We start from the raw sequence: 26,161 nt of genomic DNA on the forward strand, positions 1-26,161 counted from the left end.
GGTCAAAGGAACTCCCCCCTACTCCAGCAATGGGCGTTCCTGCACAGATTCAAACAGGAAAGCCTTTGAGTCTATTCAAGGTTCTCATTTTTAACTGAAAACCTGGCGAAGGGCGATTTCCTTTGACCCCCAAACACATTGCCAGTCTTTTAATATAACATCATTAAATGAATTTGGACTATTATCTTTTGGTCTGGCATTCCTTCCATATATTCACACTTTCTCGCTAGTAATGTATGGGGCTTTTATAAACAGAAGCAGCTTTATGGCGACTTAAACTTTTAATATTTTTAACAAGTGCATGGAAAGCAGCCAAATCAAGCTCCAGTGTCCACCCCATTAAAGGATAAGTTCAGCTTTTAAGATATAATAAAATGCACATTTTTTTGCAGGTAAAAATGTGCATTTGCTATTTTTTTTTTTTCTTCGTTTTCTTAGGAGCCTGGAAAGCATTGTATCAGGAATCAGCAGATCACAGGTGTAATGCAGGGCTCCTGCAAACTGACAGTGTAAACTGTCTGGATGTACATTGTACAGGCAGTTTCCACTGACAATTTTTTTTAAAGGGGGGATTTTATGTGCTTGGGTGTACCTTTAATATTTCACAATGAAAAATTAAAAATTTTTTTCCAGCACATAGGGGACAAAATGTCCCCTTATGTGATTTTTCGGTGACATGTTCTCCTTAATGAGACATCCATGGTCAGCATGTCTCCTCTGTGCTCCACTGCACTACATTCTTTCCTGGCCTCTATGGCCGGGAACACTGACAAAGGGGACCCGCAAGTAATGTCATACACGCCACTTTGGGGTCAGGAACACGACTCTCCTCCCTCCCCTCTGCCAGTGGCCACTATGCAGGGACAGAGTCTGCAGATGGGCAAACAGAGCCCAGGATACATAGCGGGAAGGTGGAGTGGGCACTTTACCAGTGTGTGTGAAAGCAAATCGGGTGGCAGCAAAGCCGCCTGAATGCTTCCCCCAACAAGCTCTGCTGCTTGCCCGCAGCAGTGCTAATATGTATAAAAAAACTACCTGCCCGGTAATACATATCACAGGAACCGGGCAATACAAATTGAGCATTCCTGCACAAGATTTTGAGATATGATCGTAAGAATTCGTACCGATTCTGAGGTCAAGTACTGATAATGAAAGAGAAGCCCTGGGTCACAATCAGTGCTCAAACACAAAGTGTCCAGATGGGCTGAGGTCAGCGCTCCACATCAAACTGGTCAAACTATGTGTTTGTTGAGCTGGCTTTGTGCAGAGGCTCAGTTGTACTTATTTGTTTTCTTATTTAACCACATTCCCGCCGCCCTACAGCAGATAAGGGCGGCAGGGGGGCGCGCAATCACACACACACACACACACACATATATATATATATATATATATATATATATATATACACACACACATTTTGATGATTTTGCATCTCCAGGTAGGGGGAGTGGGCAAGACGCATGTCGCCATTCGCGGCCGTGGTTGTCAATCACCAGGTCCCAGCCAGTGATTACCCACCGGTGCCCCATGATTACCGAGGATTTCCAATGGGGAGGAGGGCTGCTTTGTTTACTAACAGTCATCCTCCCTGTTGACTTGGGCACACTGCTCTGGATGGCTGTGACCTCCGCCTCATCCAGACCACGTGTCACTCAACAGAGAGGGAGGGGGGATTTGGAGTAGGACAGAGAGATACAAGATGGAGGGTTTGGAGCAACATGGATGACCACGTCCATCTCTGTGTGCACGATTGCTACAGAATGTACAAGGTATTCATACTTGGAATGTACAAGGTATTCAAATGGTATTCATACTGCACCTTCCAACTTAATAAGAATATACTGAAATTCTGAAGGCCAAGCTTCGTGCACATTAACCCTGACCTCCCTTATATCACCTAATTTAATTCCTGGGCCTTGGTGACCTACACAGAAACATTACCAAGGCAGGCTGTTATGGACTCTCAGTGGTCTTGGGGCTGCAGAATGGAAGAGCACTTATCAGGTTTCCTTTTTTTTTTTTTTTAATTCAAAATATATTTGTATTCAAGTCATTAGAAAACGTAAGACATTTGGTATAACATTTTCTGACCAAAATAGAATTAAAAAACAGAACAGCAATAAAAAAAACTTTCCTTAATAGAAAGAAAACATTTCGCTTACCACGTTTGTGTCTACTGCAGAAAAAGGCCCATTCTGGGCTCTATTATTGTTGTGGATGCGTCCTGGATGTAAAGAGAAATGTAGATAGAAAACAGAGATATAGAAAACAGAGATATAGGAGAAACGTTGTAACAACAAAAAGGTGAAGTAAAAAATTCATGACAAATCAATCATTAGGAATACAATGATTTCTTTTAAAAAAAAAAAAAAAAAAAAAAGTCTTAAATCTGTGGAAGTTTTGCCAAAAAAGTGAGCAGAGGACAAAAGGACTAGTTATCTGGAGCCTCCCTGCAACTGATCTTTTCCCTATTACTGACTTACCTTACCTTGTTCTGTACTGTGTCTCTATGCAGGTGGCGACTGTAGTTTAGCCAGGGCTTTGCTTCCTCATATCAGAACTGCCCCCCCCTGATCTCTAGTAATCTATGACTGGTGGGGGTCATTATTAAGAAGCAACAGAAGAAGTGGAAGAGCATAGATATGCCAAAATGGTAAAGCAGGGAGATCCTTGCACTGTAGGTCTTTAGGTTCAGTCTCTTTGATCACACAGGAGAGCCAATGAAGGGGGCGACCCCCTTCCGCCGCCTGTAAAAGTAATTCAGTGGATATTTAGCCACATATATTACTTTTATTTTGTGCAGAATTGCCAGCTGTAAACAATGATATCTCGGTATATCTGCAGCTGCAGCGAAGACCAAGATATCACCCTTCCCATCCAAGGCCGTTTGGATACGTCCTATGGACATTAGGTGATTAAAGAAGGCACAGTTCCTAATGCTGTAAGCTCCCTCCCATAGAAATGCTCATAAATTGGGCTTCAGGCTGGGGTGGAGCTACAGCACTGAAGTAGCAGAAGTAAAAATATGCTTTTTATACACAACAGAGCTCTGGATCAGAAGTGTCATTTGGTTTGTGGGGAATTGAAGGATTTTTAATTAGTTAATTGAACTGTGAGGGCACTGGTGAGTGCCCTCATAGTTCATGGATTCATCCTGCAGTTCAGTAACTGCCTGTCTGTATGGGAGGTATGGGCAGACAGCTACACCCACTGGCAATCGGTAGAAGTCTGACATTGCACCCACAATCTGCCAATCACGGAGGCAATGCTTTACAGGCTCCTAATTAAAAAAAAAAACAATAAAGGCATTTTTTTTACCTGCAAGACAATGTGCATTTATTATTAAAAATGATGAACTTAAAAATCATGTGCCTTTAAATCTAGAATAGATGCAAAGGTTCTACCAAACAAAAAGACTAGTCTGTGTCACGTGACAAGAATAATTGCATTAAAAAGAGCACCTGTCATGGGATAACAATCTCCTCGAGGTCCAATTGCCGCACTCCCAAATATCGGAAGAGGTAAAGACATGGGACTCCGTAGAGAAACATGTGGCATTCCAGCTCTCTTGATCATGGTTGCAATACTGTCCTCAGAAATCACACTAAGGAGCCTAGATAAATGCTGCCAACACTAGATGGGAAAAAAAATATGGAATAAAAGAATGAATGTGACATTTACAAAAAAAAAAAGAAAAGAAGGATTTAAGCCCTTTTGCTGTCAGAGACATTTTGCATTTTATGTTTAACCTCTTACCCTCCAGATTTACCCCCCTTCATGACCAGGCCATTTTTTGTTGTTCGGCACTGCACTATTTCAACTGGTAATTGCACAGTCATGCAATGCTGTACCCAAACAAAATGTATGTCCCTTTTTCAAACAAATAGAGCTTTCTTTTGGTGGTATTTGATCACCTCTGTGGTTTTTACTTTTTGCACTATAAACAAAAAAAATGACTGAAAAAAAAAAAAAAAGATATTTTTCACTTTTATTTAAAAAAAGTATCCAATAAACTCAACGTTAGTCATAAATTTAGGATAAAATGTATTCTGCTACATGTCTTTGGTAAAAACAAATTCCCAATACATGTATATTAATTGGTTTGTGTGAAAGTTATAGCATCTACAAACTATGGTATACAGGGATGTTGGATTCCTATCGCCGAACGCCCGGGACATGTAGTTCCAGGCACTGGGCAGGTAGTTTCCTTTCTACCTTTATACTAACCTGTCAGTATGTCTGCCTGCACGTATGGGATATAAAGGCTAGCAGATACACTGCACTACTTTTGTCCGACTTTCATGCAACTTGGAGGGCCATAGACTTCAATGTAAACCCTCTAAAGTCGCATAAAATTTGCACCTGAATGTTGTACATGCGACTTGTGTGCGACTGCACAGCAGAAACAATTATCCTTGGTCAAAGCCAAAGTTGAACTCATCCAAAGTCGCACCAAAGTCACATTAAAGTTGTATCAAGTCGCATTGTAAACTACTGATGAAATCACGACGTGACGTAACGCGTAGAGTACACTGGGGTCGTCAAGCCGCAATACAGGAAAGCACACGGGCTGCCATTTTGGTATAGGAAAACAGCATTTGAACAAAGAGTTTATCCTGCAGTGTCCCAGTTGGACACTATCAAATGAGAGTGGAAATTTTTGTATTTTAATAAAGGTGTTTTATTTACAATACTACACTATGAGGAGTATCTTTTTCATATGTATGGAGTGGAGTTGGAGGAGATAGTAAGCGGACGGTGGAAGAGCAGTAATATACCCGATAGTAAGCTGACGGTGGAAGAGCAGTAATATACCTGATAGTAAGCCGACGGTGGAAGAGCAGTAATATACCTGATAGTAAGCCGACGGTGGAAGAGCAGTAATATACCTGATAGTAAGCCGACGGTGGAAGAGCAGTAATATACCTGATAGTAAGCCGACGGTGGAAGAGCAGTAATATACCCGATAGTAAGCGGACGGTGGAAGAGCAGTAATATACCCGATAGTAAGCGGACGGTGGAAGAGCAGTAATATACCTGATAGTAAGCTGACGGTGGAAGAGCAGTAATATACCTGATAGTAAGCTGACGGTGGAAGAGCAGTAATATACCTGATAGTAAGCTGACGGTGGAAGAGCAGTAATATACCTGATAGTAAGCGGACGGTGGAAGAGCAGTAATATACCTGATAGTAAGCGGACGGTGGAAGAGCAGTAATATACCTGATAGTAAGCTGACGGTGGAAGAGCAGTAATATACCTGATAGTAAGCCGACGGTGGAAGAGCAGTAATATACCTGATAGTAAGCTGACGGTGGAAGAGCAGTAATATACCTGATAGTAAGCTGACGGTGGAAGAGCAGTAATATACCTGATAGTAAGCTGACGGTGGAAGAGCAGTAATATACCCGATAGTAAGCGGACGGTGGAAGAGCAGTAATATACCTGATAGTAAGCCGACGGTGGAAGAGCAGTAATATACCTGATAGTAAGCCGACGGTGGAAGAGCAGTAATATACCTGATAGTAAGCTGACGGTGGAAGAGCAGTAATATACCTGATAGTAAGCTGACGGTGGAAGAGCAGTTACATCTATATACCTACCCGCTCAAAAGGGAAAAGCGCAGTTTGACCTGGGATACAGGTCAGACATTAAGATTAGCGCAACAGTGTATCGGCGGGGGGGGGGGGGGGGTGTGTGGACACTGAAGAGGGACACTATTGCACTTTGGTTGGATTTATCACATGAAGCACGGCAGTATTAAAGGCACAATTCACTATAAAACTGTTTGTTTAATAGCGTATAGTGAATTTCAAACACAGCATATAGCAAGTTCACCACGTGGATGTATGAGTGATTTATGAATTTGGAACTTAATATGTTCTAATTTTTTTGATGGACATATGTTTAATTCTGGATAATTTCAATGCACATTTGGGCGCATGCGCTTGTCACTTATGTTACAAGGATCTGCACGTTTTTGTATTTATATTTGGTATTTATTGGAGTAAATCTGTTTACTATGCACGATATATGTTTATGGTATACATCTACTTATAAGGCTACGTTCACACTAGCGTTGCGTGCAGGCGGCAGAGAGGCGTTTGGGAAGCATTTTTACGGCTTTCCAAACGCCTCTGACAATTCTGCACATTGCAGCACATGGTGCTGTTGTAACGGGAGCGTTAGCGTCGTGGCAAAACGGATGCCTCTGGTCGAGTCAGGAGGCATTGAAGCCTCCTATTCTAGTCTATGGTGCCGCTCCGCAAACGCCCGACCGGCGTTTGTGGCACGGTTGCGACGCGGTTGTGGGGTGCTTGCGGAGCGGTAACACCATTTAAACTTCATTATAGGCGTTTGCGGAGCGTTTTTAACAGTCGGCAAACGCCTAGCAACCGCCGCTAAACCACGCATACGGCATTTGCGGAGCGTTTAAAAAGAAAACGCTCCGCAAACGCCGGACCAACACTTGCCAAACACTATAGGGGCGTTTGGCAAGCATTGGTAAAACAGTCAAGTGTGAACGAGCCCTGACACCAATATATTAGAGCATTATTTGTGCGCTGCATATACACTTTTTCATTTATTTACTGTATGTGGGGACACAGTTTATGCGGGCAGCACATCACTGTATAATCATATTAACACAATATTGCGCTGAAGTTTTTTCTATATATTCGCACTGTAAAGTCGCAATGAAAATCGCGCAATTTTGAAGTCGCACAAGTCGACAAGTGAATGGAGCCTTAAGGGGGGCCTGAAAATCTCAGTGTTCCAAAGGAGAAGAGCTGCATCCCTATATTAGACAATTTTAGGGCTCATTCATATCAGGTGTGCCAAGCTGTGTTGATGTTCACTGACTGTGCAAGCTAAATGCAAAGACACAGAGAAAACAAACAGTTCTCTATTTGTCAAACCATAAAGGTGAGCTGCTGTCCACTGCGAAAAAGCGCAGCAAGTTTGCATTTTTGGGCCTCGTTCACACGGGAGTACTATGGCGTGAGTGACAGTCATGCATGTGCATGGCCCTGAACACAGTCTGCATTACAACTGACATGCACAGGACTGCCTGAATGAAGCACCTGTGCATGGACAAACATGTGATGGCTGCATTCATTTTCATTTTCAAACGTTTCTTTTATTTTCATCTGGTAATCTGGCAAGTAAATTTGTTTTTCAAAAGAACACACTAGTCCAGATGTAGCAGTTTACAGGGATGAGACAAACCATTTAGCACTGACAGGGGTGTTTACGATGATCAGCTTTTATTTATTCATGTAAAGCCTTTATTCAAAATGGAAAAAAGTTGATGTCACTACTTATAAATGTGTGAGCTCAAGTTTGGCTTCAGTTTGTTAATGTATCTAAATCTGCAAGTATATCCAACACTCCTCTCCCCGCAGACTGACATTGCTGCATTCCAAAGGTGCCCCCTGTGCTCCTTCATCCAGAGTTGGAACACACTAATGCTACATGCACACTGGAACACCCCTACACATGAACTCTCTAGGCAGCAGAAAAACGTTAAATGCAGGAGAAACATGCAAACGTGGTGCCATGTTTAGCACATGGACATTTATTCAATCAATAAGCTTGCCACTGAAATTGAATAAACGCCCAAGCGCTAAACGCGGCTTCTTAAGTCAGTCTGCTAAAAGACATCAACCTGTGTACATCGGGAGATGTGCAACTGGTGCTAATCTGACCACGTGTGTTACCACGTCCGCTATTTCATCATGGGCAGCAAGAAAGAACAAGTAGTAAACATGAAATTCCAGTCTTGCAGCTGTCATTACCAACAAAGGATTTTGATCGAAGTAGTAAAAAAAATGTCAATGTGTTTAATACTTTTGCACTGTGTCATTCCATTTTATTACATAAACTTAATAATTGCATAAATATATATATAAATAAAACTCACACTGCTCAGATTAAAGGAACACTTTTTAATAGGAGTCTAGCATCAAGTCATACTCCTGGGATATTGATCTGGTCAGTTATGGTCGCAGAGGGGGTTGTTAATCAGTTTCAGCTGCTTTGGTGTTAATGAAATTAACAACAGGTGCACTAGATGGGCAACAATGAGACAACCCCCAAAACAGGAATGGTTTTACAGGTGGAGGCCACTGACATTTTTTCCCCTACTCATCTATTCTGTTTTTCATTAGTTTTGCATTTGGCTAGGGTCAGTGTCACTACTGGTAACATGAGGCAATACCTGGACCCTATAAAGGTCGCACAGGCAGTCCAACTCTTCCAGGATGGCACATCAATACGAGTCAATGCCAGAAAGTTTGTTGTGCCTGCCAACAGCAAGGAGGAGATTCCAGGAGACAGGCTGTTACTCTAGGAGAGCTGGACAGGGCCATAGAAGGTCCTTAATCCATCAGCAGGACTGGTGTCTGCTCTTTTGTGCAAGGAGGAACGGGATGAGCACTGCCAGAGCCCTACAAAATGACCTCCAGTTGGCCACTGGTGTGAATGTCTCTGACCAAACAATCAGAAACAGACTTCATGAAGGTGGTCTGAGGGCCCGACGTCCTCTAGTGGGCCCTGTACTTACTGCCCGGTACCATAGAGCTCGATTGGCATTTGCCATTGAACACCAGAACTGGCAGGTCCACCACTGGCGCCCTGTGCTTTTCACAGATGAGAGCAGGTTCACCCTGAGCACATGTGACAGACGTGAAAGGGTCTGGAGAAGCCGTGGAGAACGTTATGCTGCCTGTAACATCGTTCAGCATGACTGTTTTTGTGGTGGGTCAGTGCTGGTCTGGGGAGGCATATCCATGGAGGAACGCACAGAGCTCTAGACCAGGGGTGGGCAAACTTTTTGACTTGAGGGCCGCAATGGGTTGATATATTGGACCCGGGGGCCGGACCAAGAGTAGATGAATGATGTGTATGTGTCATCCATAGTAAGTATAGTAATATTCCCCCATAGTAATTCATCCCCCATATAGTAATTCATCCCCCATATAGTAATTCACCCCCCATATAGTAATTCACCCCCCATATAGTAATTCACCCCCCATATAGTAATTCACCCCCCATATAGTAATTCATCCCCCCTATAGTAATTCATCCCCCCTATAGTAATTCATCCCCCCTATAGTAATTCATCCCTCATATAGTAATTCATCCCTCATATAGTAATTCATCCCCCATAGTAATTCATCCCCCATATAGTAATTCATTCCCCATATAGTAATTCATTCCCCATATAGTAATTCATTCCCCATATTAAGTCCCCAAGTCCCCCCTGTGTCAATGCACTTACCTTTGCTCCGCGTGTTCCTCTCGCCGTGTTCCCGCGCCGTTCCGGTGTAGCATGAAAATATGTCTCCTATGAGGATCTGTCCCCCTCGATGTATCTGCGCATGTGCCAGTTTCAGGCATTAGCAGCCGATCGGCGATCTCCAGCACATGCGCAGATACGTCGAGGGGGACAGATCCTCATAGGAGACAGATTTTCACGCTACACCAGTCTTCAGGGCGGACTGTGAAAGGAGCCTAGCTCCGCGGGCCGGATTAAAAGGTCCACTGGGCCGTATACGGCCCGCGGGCTGTAGTTTGCCCATTGCTGGGCTAGACAATGGCACCCTGACTGCCATTAGGTATCGGGATGAAATCCTTGGACCCATTGTCAGACCCAACACTGGTGCAGTGGGTCCTGGTTCCTCCTGATGCAGGACAATGCCCGGCTTCATGTGGTGAGAGTATGCAGGCAGTTCCTGGAGGATGAAGGAATTCATACCATTGAATGGCCCCCACGCTCGCCTGACCTAATCCAATAGAACACCTCTGGGATGTCATGTTTCGGTCCATCCGACGACGCCAGGTTGCACCTCAGCCTGTCCAGGAGCTCAGTGATGCCCTGGTCCAGATCTGGGAGGAAATACCCCAGGACACCATCCATGGTCTCATTAGGAGCATGCCCCGACGTTGTCAGGCATGCATACCAGCATGTGGGGGCCATTTTGAGTTGCTGCAATGAAATTTCAGCAAAATAGACTAGCCTGCTTCATCAATTTTTTCACTTTAATTTTCGGGGTGTCTTTGAATTCAGTCCTCTGTAGGTCGATCATTTTCATTTCCATCAAACGATGGGGCATCCTTACGTTCCCAACACATTACCCCGTCCATATCAGTATACATATCCAGCAAGATATTCTTCCCCATTGAGATCTGATGTGTTTTCAAAGTGTTCCTTTCATTTTTTTGCGCAGTATATATTTTATTTATTTCAGGTACTTATATAGCACTGTTAATTTAAACAGCACTTTACATATTGTACATTCACATCAGTCCCTAACCCTTAAGGGGAATACAATCTAAGGTCCCTAACTTACATTCATACATACACATATTAGGGCCAATTTAGACAGGAGCCAATTAACCTACCAGCATGTCATTGGAGTGTGGGAGGAAACCGGAGTACCCGGAGGAAACCCACGCAGGAACAGAGAGAACAAGCAAAATCCAGGCAGAATGTGCCATGGCTGGGATTCGAACCAACGACCCTAGTACTGCCTAAAAGTGCTAACCATTTAGCCACCGTGCTGCCATAAATATATATATATATATATATATATACACACACACACACAAACACACACACACACACACACACACAGTGATATTTCCTATGTGTTGAGCCTTTAGGGACACCCTGTAATGATTGATAGGCTGCAATTTATTACATTTTTGGTTTGGGGTTTAAAATAGAAGTTCACCCAAAATCTAACTAACGCTAAACCTACTCCCAGCCACATCCTAAAACGAATCCATTTAGCACTGGAAAGAAGAAATCGCTATACATACCTGTTTTGCAGCCACAGGTCCAGTCCCAGGCTGAGCTGTCAGCGCCAGCTTCATTGTGTAGGTGAGGCAGCCGACAACAGAAGCTCCATAGTAAATCTATGGGTGGCATCACCTTCCAGCCATTGTCTGTTCTCTCTTGCATACAGCATCTGCTGCTGGAGACCGGAGCGGCTTCAGGACAGGTATGTATAGCGATTTCCTCTTTACAGTGCTGGATAGATTCGTTTTAGAATGTGACTGTGCGGTCTATTTACCTTTAGTAAAACCACACTGTTGTACAAAGAGATGAATGTTGAGTCCCTGACATTTCAATGAGTGAGCCCCGGTTCACACAGGATCCGACTTTGAAATGGTGCGACTTAACCTGATGATTTCAAAGTCAGATGGCAGTGCGACTTCAGGTATGACTTGATTGACATCTGTTCGATTTCATGCACAGATGTCTTTTCCAAGTCGCACCCCAAATCGGCAAAAGTGGTGGAGGAACTACCTTTATAATCAGTGTGACTCCGACTTTGTCGGAATCGCACCAATTAGAACAATTCCATTACCAATCATTGGCTGCGATTTGAATAATCAAATCACATGACAATTCGCATCGGTGTGAACCAGGGCTAAAAATGGAAAAAAGTAAACAGTGTAATGTGTTTTAACAATACATCACACCACCCCTACACAGCACATAAAACGGACCATAACATGTGCCAACTAGTGTGAACAGGGGCCCTTAGGGAGCATCTGACCAAATATGAAAATCCTCTTGCAGGGGATGCCTATCATTGTCTCATGGGCATATCAACGCATACATTTAGGCAAAGAGCCATTTTTACCCACATGGTATGTACAGGTGCCCCAAGCAGGTAGCCGGTTGCAGATCTCCACTTACATCCCAGTGTGTAGCTCTGTGCAGTAATGATGAACGAACCAGGAAGATACAGAGACAGCAAGGAACACCTGGACATCGAACATGGGCAAAATCAGCCCTTCACACGTGTGCATGAATCAGCCTTACATATATCCTAGTGCAGACTTCTGGAAAAATCAGTGCGCCAATCACACATACACGCAATGACATTTTGGGGGGCATTTCATACACCGATGGGGTACAAAACACCTCCAGGTTGCCATACGGCATTGAACTGTTTAGACAACTTTAGAAAACTACAGCTGCAAAAATTAAATTGGAAAAACAATATAAATAATTTACAAAACCACTGTTACAAATTTACACAGTACATTCTTTTTTTAAAAAGTAGAACTAAAAGCAAAACTTTAGTCCTTTGGATAGAATAAGGGAGGGTTATACCCTGTCAGTTTTTTCTGCCATCTGTAACCCATTGGGGAGATTTCCCTTCACTTCCTGTCCCATAGATAAAACAGTGAAAAGAAATCCCTTCAAAGTCGGGGAAACCAAGGGTGTCACCATAACTAGTGTCCCCATTGGAAGATTCCCCCCTCTATTCCTGTTCTGGTAACAACCCAAAATGTGGGATTTTCTTTCACTCTGGGTGACAACAGCAAACAGTTACACTTTATGTTCTTCCCGGCCACGCTATAAGCAAAACATGGCTACTGCGCGCTCATCCAGTTTTGCGAGGGCGTCCGTGGACGTCCTCCCAGAACCGCGCCTCCTGGGACATGCTCTGTGAATGCGGTGTCCTTCAGACACAACGGATCACAGAGTAAAGGGCCAATCACAGCTGACCACAGCCTGTCAGGGCCCATCCCGGACGCCTGCCAGGGACCATCCCGGACGCCTGCCAGGGACCATCCCGGACGCCTGCCAGGGACCATCCCGGACGCCTGCCAGGGACCATCCCGGACGCCTGCCAGGGACCATCCCGGACGCCTGCCAGGGACCATCCCGGACGCCTGCCAGGGACCATCCCGGACGCCTGCCAGGGACCATCCCGGACGCCTGCCAGGGACCATCCCGGACGCCTGCCAGGGACCATCTTGGCCGCCTGTCAACATTATTGAAGAAGAAAAATTACTTATTTGCAAAATTTCATAAAAGAAAAGAAAAAAAATTTTATTTTCAAAATTTTTGGTCTTTTGTTCCACTCACACTGTCAAAAAATAAAAGTCAGCAGGTACAAAAACTGTAGCTGACTTTTAAAAAAACAGCCACTTACCTGTCCCTCGGTCCAGCGGTGTGTCCCCCGCAGCCCGTTTCACCGGCCGCCCTCTATTCCAGGAGGCCGGCATCTTCAGTGCACATGTGAGAGTAGCGCTGCGCTTCATGAATGGTCCTGTAGTCTTCTGGGATCTGTCACATGTCCCTAAAGACTACAGGGAGGGAGGGAGAACACCTTCTGCTTCCGGTCGCCTAGGCGATCGGACTGGAACTGGGTACCTGTAAAATTCGGATACCCGCTCCGCCCACCAAAGGTGCCAATCCTTAATGAGGAGCAGTCCTTAAAGCGGAACTTCCCCTTTTGGGTGGAGCTCCTCTTTAAGCAAAGAATAAAAAACCCCAGTAGTGATTAACCACCTTCCGCCCGCCCTATAGTACAATGATGGGCGCAAGGTGGTTCTCTCGTTCTGATAGGACGTCATATGACGTCCTCCCATTCTCACTGCGCATGCGCGGCTCAGAGAGCGCGCAGCGCGGCGACCGCCGGTGCGCTGTGTCCCTCGGACACAGCGGATCACGGAAAGAGCCGAAGATGTCGGCTCGATCATGTGATCAGCTGTGTCCAATCACAGCTGATCACATGTAAACACGGAAATGCCGATTATCGGCATTTCTCTCCTATCGAGCTGTCACGCTGACAGCTCGTGAGGAGAGCCGGTGATTGGCTTTCCACGGAGGGGACATGTACACTGATCATCATGGCACTGATGATCAGTGTGCCCTGATGATAAGTGTGGCCCCAGAAGTGCCACCTGTCAGTGCTCATCAGTGCCATGTGCCAGTTCCCATCAGTGCCACATATCAGTGCATACCAGTGCACATCAATGCCACATATCAGAGCTGCCTTTCAATGTCACCCATCAATGCCAGTCAGTGCCGCCTAACAGTGCCAGTCAGTGCCATATATCAGTGTCATGTATCAGTGCTGCCTTTCAATGTCCATCAGTGCAACCTACCAGTGCCTCCTCATCCGTGCCCATCAGTGCCACCTATTAGTGTAGCCTATCAGTGCCCATCACTGCAGCCTCATTAGCACACATCAGTGAAGGAGAAAAGTCACATATTTACAAAATTGTATAACAAAAACTAAGAAAAAACGTCTTTTTTCAAAGTTTTCAGTGGTTTTTGGTTTAAGAAAAAATAAAAATTCCAGAGGTGATTAAATACTGCCAAAAGAAAGCTCTGTCTCAAAAAAATGATAAAAATTTCATATGGGTACAGTGTTGCATGACCGCGCAATTGTCATTCAAAGTGAGACAGCGCTGAAAGCTGGAAATTGGCCTGGGCAGGAAGGGGGTATAAGTGCCCTGTAGGCAAGGGGATAAACACCACCAAAAAAAAAAGCTCTGTCTCAAAAAAGTGATAAATATTTCATTTGGGTCTAATGTTGCATGACCGCACAACTGTCATTCAGTCCTGGTTCACAATGCTGTGGTGTGGAATGCTTACCGGATTCTGCGCGATTTTCACACCCTAGTCGCACCCCGTTCAAGCGAACCGCTGCAGGTGTGTATTTTAAGCTACCACGCCCCCCACAATCGGTTTGCAACGTGCAGAATCGGATTGCGTCGGTGTGAACTCCCACGCGATCCGATTCTGGTGCGAATAAAAAAAAAAAAAGGTCCTGCACTGTTCAACAAAGCTAAAATTTAGCCTGGGCAGGAAGGGTGAAGGTGTCCGGAGCTGCCACCCAGACGACGTAAAACACCCTGCCAGCAGGAAGAGGATATACCGGGATCATGGCTGAAGCTGGGGCCACCACCACCCCCGGAATATTTTCTTTTTTCATCCACCGATGCATGGCTGCCATGTAAGTCATCTGGGCGACTTTCCAGCGCTGGGAAGGACCCCATCCCCCTCCTGCTGTGGTGGCACTGCTCACCTGATGTTCTGGGCAGCCAGGGAACCCCAATAAGCTGTCAGTATAGCTTCCAGTAGAGGGCATGGAGGAATATCTGTGACACCCTGGGATTCCCCCACTATGGAGAGACTTCCACTTCCTGTTGTGTCTCTGGGACAGGAAGTGAGGAGAAATCCCCCCAATGGGACAGGAAGTGAGGGAAAATCTCCCCCAATGGGACAGGAAGTGAGGGAAAATCTCCCCCAATGGGCCACAAATGGTGCAAAAGTTCACAACCTTCCTTCACTCTCTCCAAAATAAAAATGTCTTCAGTTCTATGTAAATGATGATACTGTGGCCACACCCCCAACTCACACATGTCGCATTATATGGGGTGGGGGCAGGGGATGGTTTCTAACTCTAAAAATATATACGCTGAGGTTGTCACTGTCCCCGGCCTATACATCCTCCGCCCCGCACACAGCGGGAGCTCCACCGTTACAGAAGCCAACGCCTGGCCTTCCGCACTCACCTCCCGCCGCGCCACTCCACTCCGCCAACTTTCCGCGCTCCGCACACCACGTGACTCAGTACGTGCCACTCCTAGATCCCCCTCCCCCCTGCTAAGGAGAGGGAGGGGTTCAGGGAAGAGGGGGCGGGTCTAACCAGTGCTCATAGCTCGGTATACAGTATGTGATCAACGTATGTTAGGGTTAAGGGTTAGGGTTAGGGTTAAATGTTTGGGTGAAGGGCAACCCCTAACCCTAACATCTAACCCTATCCCCAACATTTTACCCTAACATCTAACCCTATCCCCAACATCTAACCCTATCCCCAACATCTAACCCTATCCCCAACATTTTACCCTAACATCTAACCCTATCCCCAACATCTAACCCTATCCCCAACATCTAACCCAATCCCCAACATCTAACCCTATCCCCAACATCTAACCCAATCCCCAACATTTTACCCTAACATCTAACCCTATCCCCAACATCTAACCCTATCCCCAACATCTAACCCAATCCCCAACATCTAACCCTATCCCCAACATCTAACCCTATCCCCAACATCTAACCCTAACATTTAATCCTAGCCCTAACATCTAACCCTATCCCCAACATCTAACCCTATCCCCAACATTTTACCCTAACATCTAACCCAATCCCCAACATTTTCCCCAACATCTAACCCTATCCCCAACATCTAACCCTATCCCCAACATTTAACCCTAACATCTAACCCTATCCCCAACGTTTAACCCTAATATCTAACACTATCCCCAACATTTAACCCTAGCATCTAACCCTATCCCTAACTTTTAACTCCAACATTAATCCTAGCACTAACATTTAACCCTAACATCTAACCCTATCCCTATCCCTAACATTTAATCCTACATGTAACTCTAGTTCTAACATTTAACCCTGACATTTACCCCTAAACCTATCCCTAACATTTAACCCTAGCCCTTCACCCTAACATCTAACCCTAGCTCTAACACCTAGCCCTAGCCCTTAACTCTAGCCCCAACATTTAATCCTAACATTTAGCCCTTAACCCTATCCTTAACATTTAACCGAAGTCCTTAACCCTAACCTTTAAACCTAGCCCTTAACCCTAACATCAAACCCGAGCCCTAACATTTAACCCTAACATTTAACCCTAACATTTAACCATAGCCCTTAACCCTAGCCCTAACCTTTAACCCTAACCTTTAAACCTAGCCCTTAACCGTAACATCTAACCCTAGCCCTAACATTTAACCCTAACATTTAACCATAGCCCTTAACCGTAACATCGAACCCCTGCCCTTAAACCTAAAATTTAACCCTAGCCCTAACATTTAACCTAAGCTCTAGCCCTTAACCCTAACATCTAACCGTAGCCCTTAACCCTAACCTTTAACCCTACCTCTTAACCCTAACATGCAAATTTGGACAAATAAAGGTTCATTCACTACTGTGATGTGACTTTTTGTGACTTTGATGCTACTTGAGTGCCAGATAGTGTAAAGTCGCATCAAAGTTGCACTACATGAACAGAATTGTCATACTTTGCTATTAGCCAAAAAAAAGCATCAAAAACGTAACACTTGCATTTTTGGTGCAGGTCCTTTGAACTCTATTACCCGCAAAACGCAGTCTGCTGCAGACTTTTTCCAATTAAAGAAACAGGCTCAGAATGCACAGTTGTGAACTAGATCCATAGGAAACCATGTTAAATGGACTGTATTGTGTTTCTGCAAACTGGATAATGCACTTAAATCCACAGAAGTGTGAACCATGGATAGGGAAAGATCATTTTACGGCCTATTTTTGTTTGGTTTTCGTATTAATGGCTTTCCATGGTAATATGACTTTATTTCTTTATGACACACATTATTATGCACTGATTTAAAGTGTTAGTTCACATTTACCAAAAACCTGTCTATGTACATAAGGGGCATCTGTAGATAAAAACAAACTGTGTAGATCTGACCAACGTTAAATACTGTCCTTGCTACCGGTGTAGACCCTTTATGTACCAACAGAAGCCTGGCTGGAAAACACCCGGAGATATCTCTCCCCATCCTGACTTGTTGCTAGGACGTTGCTAAGACACTCCCAGCTGATTCAGACCCCCTTACCTGCCCTCTCTTTCCCTGTTGCAGTAACACTGAGCTCAGTGATGTTGCAATGGAAGAGATAGTGGAGCACATAAGTGTGGGGGTTTGGGAGCTCACTCCAGTGATGGTGGGAGTGAGCAGCAACAGCTTGGAGCGTCTTAGCAACGGCCTAGCAACAAGGCAGGATGGAGGAGTTTTTCAGCCAGGCTTTGGGAGGTACATAAATGGCTTACACTTATAGCAAGAGCTATGGGACATCTTACAAAGTATGGAATGCACCACCATGCTCTATAATGTATTGCTCTGCGTTAAAGAGGAATTCCACCTTTACTATGGAAAATAAAAATTTTAAAAACTAATACATGTCCATGCACTAAAGTAAGGAAAATCATACTTACCATTCCATGGAGTCCAGCGTTATCTCGCTTGTAGGGAAAGTTCTCCCTACACAGCACCTTTCCGTTGCTGCCATCTTGAATTCATATCTGGCGCAAGAGCAGGCATGTCGCCGGGATCTTTGCCTTGCCAGGTCTACTGGACCTGGCAGTTCCCGCAGTGAGTCTGTGCATGCGCTGATCCTCTTACGTATGTGCGGACACACTGTGGGCCTTGATCCCATGCTGCTATGTCTGCTCATGCACAAGATTTTACAAAACACCTCCTAGGATGAGCGACGTAGAAACCCCAGGAGGCAGTTCACAGCAGTGTGTGTATATGCAAAACCTGGTAATGTATTTCTGCGCATGCGCAGGGTCTGGATACGTCATCCCTGCCTGGGCGAGAATGATAAACCTGAACTTTAGGAATAAACAAGTGTTACCAAAAAAAAAAAGTGTTTTTTTTGTGTTATAGGGAGAGAGGGGGAGGCAGGGGAGAGGAATGTTAAAAAAGGGTGAAGGCTCCTTTAAGGTGTGCTGCAAGTCTGCAACACGTGTGTTGCCTTGGTGTGTTGGGGTGCTATTCAAAGAGCACACATAACCAGAATGAAAAGATGTAAATAAACCATTGAAGAGATCTTTGTGGTCCTGTGGATGACAGATATTATTTAAACATTACTAATTGTACAACCCCATCCATGTGTGTGTATGTTTTACTACCCCAATAGTATCACAATGGAGAAATAGTATACTAATATCACCATGACAGCATGTCCAAAAATCACCATGGAAACGGTATACCCCAGTATTATTATCATGGAGACAATGTACCACAATATCACACTGGAGAGGTTGTACCCCAATATTATTATCATGGAGACAATGTACCACAATATCACACTGGAGAGGTTGTACCCCAATATTATTATCCTGGAGACAATGTACCACAATATCACACTGGAGAGGTTGTACCCCAATATTATTATCCTGGAGACAATGTACCACAATATCACACTGGAGAGGTTGTACCCCAATATTATTATCCTGGAGACAATGTACCACAATATCACACTGGAGAGGTTGTACCCCAATATTATTATCCTGGAGACAATGTACCACAATATCACACTGGAGAGGTTGTACCCCAATATTATTATCCTGGAGACAATGTACCACAATATCACACTGGAGAGGTTGTACCCCAATATTATTATCCTGGAGATAATGTACCACAATATCACACTGGAGAGGTTGTACCCCAATATTATTATCATGGAGACAATGTACCACAATATCACACTGGAGAGGTTGTACCCCAATATTATTATCATGGAGACAATGTACCACAATATCACACTGGAGAGGTTGTACCCCAATATTATTATCCTGGAGACAATGTACCACAATATCACACTGGAGAGGTTGTACCCCAATATTATTATCCTGGAGACAATGTACCACAATATCACACTGGAGAGGTTGTACCCCAATATTATTATCCTGGAGACAATGTACCACAATATCACACTGGAGAGGTTGTACCCCAATATTATTATCATGGAGACAATGTACCACAATATCACACTGGAGAGGTTGTACCCCAATATTATTATCATGGAGACAATGTACCACAATATCACACTGGAGAGGTTGTACCCCAATATTATTATCCTGGAGACAATGTACCACAATATCACACTGGAGAGGTTGTACCCCAATATTATTATCCTGGAGACAATGTACCACAATATCACACTGGAGAGGTTGTACCCCAATATTATTATCATGGAGACAATGTACCACAATATCAGGGGACGGTCCAAACCAAAAGTATCATCATGGAGATAATGTACCAAAATTTCACCATGGAGACATTGTTATCGAATATTATTATCATGGAGATAATATACCACAATATTATCACGGAGACGGTGTACCCCAAGAATATCATCATAGAGATAATGCACCACAATTTCACCATGGAGACGTTGTACCCCATTATTATCATCATGGCGATACTGTACCACAATATCACCATGGAGATGGTGTACCCCAATAATATCAGAATGAAAATAATGTAAAAGCAATAATAATCTGATTTCATGTTACTTTGAGACAGCTGCTTTCCTACAAACTTTCACCAGTTTACCATTCTTCTTTTACACATACCAGGGGCGGACTGACCATTTGAGCACTCGGGCACTGCCCGAGGGCTGGGGGTCAGTAGGGGGCCCCATGAAATGCCCCTGGTATCATTTTTATAGGCTTTTTTGAGTGTGGGCATGGACACAGGGGCCCCATGATTCCCTATTGCCCGGGGGCCCCATGAGTTGTCAGTCCGCCCCTGACACGTACAGAACAGTATAACCATACAGGTTACATGCAAATTATTCTTTGACCCTCCATCAGCCAGGTGCACATCCAGAACCGCTGGTGTATGGGCATAGTTTAAAAAAGTTATTTATCCCAAACTACATACAGCTAGTTCAGGCTAGTTGGTGATCATCAGTGCAGTGTATGGAAACCATGGCGTGTAAGGAGTAGTGCTTTAGACACATGACACAGCATAACCATACAGGTTAAGGTGAGAAGAGACTAAGGCTTCGTTCACACTAGCCTTATTTGCAAGCGGCAAACAGGCATTTGGGAAGCGTTTTTAACGCTTCCCAAACGCCTGTGAAAATTCTGCACATTGCAGCACATGGTGCTGTTCACACGGGAATGTTAGCGTCGCGTTGCGGCAAAACGGACGCCTCATGTCGAGTCAGGAGGAGTTGAAGCCTCCTATTCAAGTCTATGATGCCGCTCCGCAAATGCCCGGCCGGCGTTTGCGGTGCGGTTGCAGCGCGGTTGCAGGGCGTTTGCGAAGTGTTAACACCATTCAAACTTCATTATAGGTGTTTGTGGGGCATTTTTAATGCTTTGCAAACGCCTAGCAACCGCCGCTAATCCGCGCATGCGGCGTTTGCGGAGCGTTAAAAAGCGCTCCGCAAATGCCGGACCAATGCTTGTCAAATGCTATAGGGGTGTTTGACAAGAGTTGGAAAAACAGTCAAGTGTGAACGTGCCCTAAGGGAATCAAAAAGTCTCCCAACTGAATCAGTGTGAAGCAGGGGCGGACTGACCATTCGAGCACTCGGGTACTGCCCGAGGGCCCGGGGTCAGTAGGGGGCCCCATGTAATGCCCCTGGTACCTTTTTTATAGGATTTTTTGGGTGTGCTTTGAGTGTGGGCAAGGACACAGGGGCCCCATGGTCCCCTATTGCCCGGGGGCCCCATGAGTTGTCAGTCCGCCCCTGGTGTGAAGCACAGTAAAGCCCTCTTAGAACGGAAGGCATTCTCATTCTATCACACATCCCATAAATAGGAGGATTACTCCTCATTCCAAGACCGTGCACATCCAGAACTGCTGGTCAATTACACAAAGTAATACAAGAACATTGAAAAAGTCCAATATCTACCTAATTCAACCCTAGAAAAAAAAAAACACATTCAGAACAAAAAAAAAAGGGGAACATTCTGTAGATGATTAAATGTGGTACAAAATGCTATGAAGAACAATTGTAGATTTGGGCATGCATTCCCATCTCAGGTACAACCCGCCTTCTCTGATCTCTCTTACCTGTTCCCGTTGCAGCAAGCCTCTTTCCAAAGTGCCTCTTCAGTCTGCATCTGCACACCACAGCCTTATTTTTTCTTATGAGGAAAGGCCCTACTCTGCATGATTCCTGGAGGTGGCGCAGCACAGTGGCTAAATGGTTAGCACTTCTGTCTGGCAGTACTAGGATCTTTGGTTCGAATCCCAACCACAACACCTCCTGCCTGGAGTTTGCATGTTCTCCCTGTGCCTGTGTGGGTTTCCTCCAGGTACTCTGATTTCCTCCCACACTCCAAAGACATGCTGGTAGGTTAATTGGATCCTGTCTAAATTGGCCCTAGTAGGTGTATGAATGTAAGTTAGGGATCTTAGATTGTACACCCCTTGAGGGTTAGGGACTGATGTGAATGTACAATATATATGTAAAGTGCTGCATAAATTGACAGCACTATATAAGTACCTGAAATAAATATTATATATATATATTTGTCCCAAGCATGTTTGAATCCACTTAGTGCTGACTGACTGACTGCCTCTGGAAGTCTATTCCAAGCATCTACTACTCTTTTAGTAAAATAAAATATTTTCTAAGGTTAGTTTTGAACTTTCCTCCTGCTAGCTTGAGGTCATATCCCCGTGTTCTTAGTCTTGGCTTCATATTGAAAATCCTGCCCTCCTGAACTATTCCTCCCACTGGGGCACTATTCCTCCCACTGACACCCACGATGGGGCACTATTCCTCCCACTGACACCCACGATGGGGCACTATTCCTCCCACTGACGCCAATGATTGTACACTATTCCTCCCACTGACGCCAATGATGGGGCACTATTCCTCCCACTGACACCAATGATGGGACACTATTCCTTCCACTGATACCAATGATGGGGCACTATTCCTCCCACTGACACCAATGATGGGGCACTATTCCTACAACTGACACCAATGATGGGACACTATTCCTCCCACTGACACCCACGATGGGGCACTATTCCTCCCACTGATGCCAATGATTGTACACTATTCCTCCCACTGACGCCAATGATGGGGCACTATTCCTCCCACTGACACCAATGATGGGACACTATTCCTCCCACTGACACCAATGATGGGGCACTATTCCTCCAACTGACACCAATGATGGGACACTATTCCTCCAAATGATACCAATGATGGGGCACTATTCCTCCCACTGACACCAATGATGGGGCACTATTCCTCCAACTGACACCAATGATGGGGCACTATTCCTCCTACTGACACCAATGTTGGAACATCATTCCTTCAACTGACAGCAATGGTGGGACACTATTCTTCCAACTGACACCAATGATGGGGCACTATTCCTCCCACTGACACCAATGATGGGACACTATTCCTCCCACTGACACCAATGATGGGGCACTATTCCTCCCACTGACACCCACGATGGGGCACTATTCCTCCCACTGACACCCACGATGGGGCACTATTCCTCCCACTGGCACCCACGATGGGCACTATTCCTCCCACTGACACCCACGATGGGGCACTATTCCTCCCACTGACACCCACGATGGGGCACTATTCCTCCCACTGACGCCAATGATTGTACACTATTCCTCCCACTGACGCCAATGATGGGGCACTATTCCTCCCACTGACACCAATGATGGGACACTATTCCTTCCACTGATACCAATGATGGGGCACTATTCCTCCCACTGACACCAATGATGGGGCACTATTCCTCCAACTATCCACCACCACTGATGTATTTTGAAGGTTTCAATCATGTCCTCATGTCCACCCCCTTTCCCTTCTTTCCTCCAGACTGTACATATTAATATCCTTAAGTCTCTCCTGAAATGTTTTATCCCTCAGACCTTTCAGCAGTTTTGTTATCTCTGGACTCGTTCTATTTTATCAATATCTTTTTGTAATTGAGGTCTCCAGAACTGGACTGGAATCAGGATTTCCTTCCTCCTGCATATGGCCCCTCTAATAACAGCTGATGATTTACAGATATATAGAGGAATCAGGACCTCCTTCCTCTGGCTGGGGATCCATCTACTAATAACTGAAGATCTATATAGAGGAATCAGGACCTCTTTCCTTCTGCTGGTGCTCGCTCTAGTGATAACTAAAGTTCTATATAGAGGAATCAGGACCTCCTTCCTCCGGCTGTTGATCCATCTAGTGATAAGCAAAGATCTCTGTAGAGGAAACAGGACCTCCTTCCTCCAGCTGGTGACCCCCTTAGCAGGGGCGGACTGACCATTTGGAGACTCGGGCACTGCCCGAGGGCCCGGGGTCAGTAGGGGGCCCCATGAGATGCTCCTGGTACCTTTTTCATAGGCTTTTTTGAGTTTGGGCAAGGACACAGGGGCCCCATGATCCCCTATTGCCCGGGGGCCCCATGAGTTGTCAGTCCGCCCCTGCCCCCTAATGATAAGTAAAGATCCATATAGAGGAATCAGGACCTCCTTTCTCCTGCTAGTGACCCCTCTAGTGATAACTAAAGATCTATATAGAGGAATCAGGACCTTCTTCCTCTGGCTGGTGATCCCTCTAGTGATAACTGAAGATCTATATAGAGGATCTTTGATCTCTTTCATGTTGTCCAGGTAGATCTCCACTTTTTAAAGGTTGCCTACCCCTGCTCTAGAGATAACTAAAGATCTATATAGAGGAATCAAGACCTCATGCCTCTTGCTGTAAATCCCTTGAGCATTGACTAAAAATCTATGAAGAGGAATTAGGACCTCCTTCCTCCTGCTAGTGACCCCTTTTATTGATACCTAAAGATCTATGTAAGGGAGTCAGGACCATCGTCATCCTGATGGTGATTCCTCTAGTGATATAAAGATCTATATAGAGGAATCAAGCCTCCTTCCTCCTGCTAGTGATCCCTGTAGTGATAACTAAAGATCTATATAGAGGAATCCGGACCTCCTTCCTCCTGCTGGTGATCACTTTAATGATATAAAGATCTATGTAGAGCAGGGCTTCTCAACCAGGGTTCCGTGGAACCCTAAGGTTCCTCCAGAGGTTGCTAGGGGTTCCTTGAGCAATGAGCAATTTCTGCCTGGCAGATAAGTTCCCACTGACACCATTTTAGCTATCTTTAAGGTGGTAATTCTTCACAGTAACCACAAATATAAGGAGCATTCTTCCCACTGATCATAACACTGATGTATCATGAGTTGTAGATATAGTAATTTTTAGCAGGGGTTCCCTGAGACCTGAAATTTATCTTAGGGGGTTCCTCTGTCTCGAAAAAGTTGAGAAAGACTGATGTAGAGGAATCAGGACCTCTTTCTTCCTGCTGGTAATTCCTCTCCTAAGGATTCCTAAAGATCTATATAGAGGAATCCGGACCTCCTTCCTCCTGATGGTGATCCCTCTAGCAGGGGCGGACTGACAACTCATGGGGCCCCTGAGCAATAGGGGATCATGCGGCCCCTGTGTCCTTGCCCAAACTCAAAAAGCCTATGAAAAAGGTACTGAGGCATCTTATGGGGCCCCCTACTGACCCCGGGCAGTGCCCGAGTTCCCAAATGGTTAGTCCGCCCCTGCCCTCTAGTGATAACTAAAAATTTATATTGAGGAATCAGTAACTCCTTTATCCTTCTGGTGACCCCTTTAGTCGTAACTAAAGATCTATATGGGTGAACCAGGACCTCCTTCCCCCGATGGTGATCCCTCTAGTGATAACTAAAGATCTATATAAAGGAATCAGGACCTCCTTCCTCCGATGGTGATCCCTCTAGTGATAACTAAAGATCTATATAAAGGAATCAGGACCTCCTTCCTCCTGATGGAGATCCCTTTAGTGATACCTAAATATCTATATAGAGCAGCGGTTCTCAACCTGGGGGTCGCGACCCCTTTGGGGGTCGAACGACCATTTCACAGGGGTCGCCTAAGACCATCGGAAAACACATATTTCCGATGGTCTTAGGAACCGAGACACCGCTCCTGTCTCAGGCGATGTGTGGGCGGGATGATATGCTGCCCCTGTGACTTGGCCACACCTCCGGGATCACTCAACAGCTCCGCCTCCTCGACGCTGATTAGCCACCGGAACTGTAGCTCAGGAGAGGCACACAGGCGGTCAATCACCGGCGAGGAGGTGGAGCTTGGAGAGGAGGAGCCGAGCGGCAGCGCGCAGAGATCAACGAAGATCGAGGGAGCTGCAGGAGCGAGTGAAGAGGAGAGCGGCCAGAGAAGGAAGACAGCTGACAGGTAAGTGCAAATTTTGCTGCTGCAGCCAGGTATGCTGCCTGTAGATGGGAGAGGGAGAGAGCGAGCCCAGGCTGGAGCAGGGGTCAGCAAGGTAAGTATCATTGGTGTCAGTGGGAGGGATAGTGCCCCATCATTTGTGTCACTAATACCAACGATGGGGCACTATTCCTCCCCCCACTGACACCAACAATGGGGCACTATTCCTCCCCCCACTGACACCAACGATGGGGCACTATTCCTCCCCCCACTGACACCAACGATGGGGCACTATTCCTCCCCCCACTGACACCAAGAATGGGGCACTATTCCTCCCCCCACCAACGATGGGACACTATTCCCCCCCCACTGACACCAAGGATGGGTCACTATTCCCCCCCTGACCCCAATGATGGGGCACTATTCCCCGCTCCACCATACTGACATCAATGATGGGGCACTATTCCTCCCACTGACACCAATGATGGGGCACTATTCCTCCCACTGACACCAATGATGGGGCACTATTCCTCCCACTGATACCAATGATGGGGCACTATTCCTCCCA

The 26,161-nt window shown here is 45.4% G+C and overlaps 1 protein-coding gene across 1 annotated transcript in view; it reads right to left on the bottom strand.

Annotated features, from left to right (window-relative positions):
* The window catches only part of TDRD1 (tudor domain containing 1), a 106,586-nt gene extending 88,553 nt beyond the window's left edge, over positions 1 to 18,033 (bottom strand). Inside the window, exons 1-3 of the mRNA XM_089653094.1 lie at positions 17,813 to 18,033; positions 11,941 to 11,993; positions 2,166 to 2,227 (exon numbers count right to left, since the gene is read on the bottom strand). Coding sequence (XP_089509220.1) covers positions 2,166 to 2,227; positions 11,941 to 11,993; positions 17,813 to 18,033 — 336 coding nt within the window. The remainder of the gene's footprint in view (positions 1 to 2,165; positions 2,228 to 11,940; positions 11,994 to 17,812) is intronic.
* Positions 18,034 to 26,161: the final 8,128 nt, after the last annotated feature.

This window comes from Staurois parvus, unplaced genomic scaffold (assembly GCF_062004578.1).
Source record: "Staurois parvus isolate SC_StPar_1 unplaced genomic scaffold, SC_StPar_1.0 ptg000697l, whole genome shotgun sequence".
Lineage (NCBI taxonomy): Eukaryota > Metazoa > Chordata > Amphibia > Anura > Ranidae > Staurois > Staurois parvus.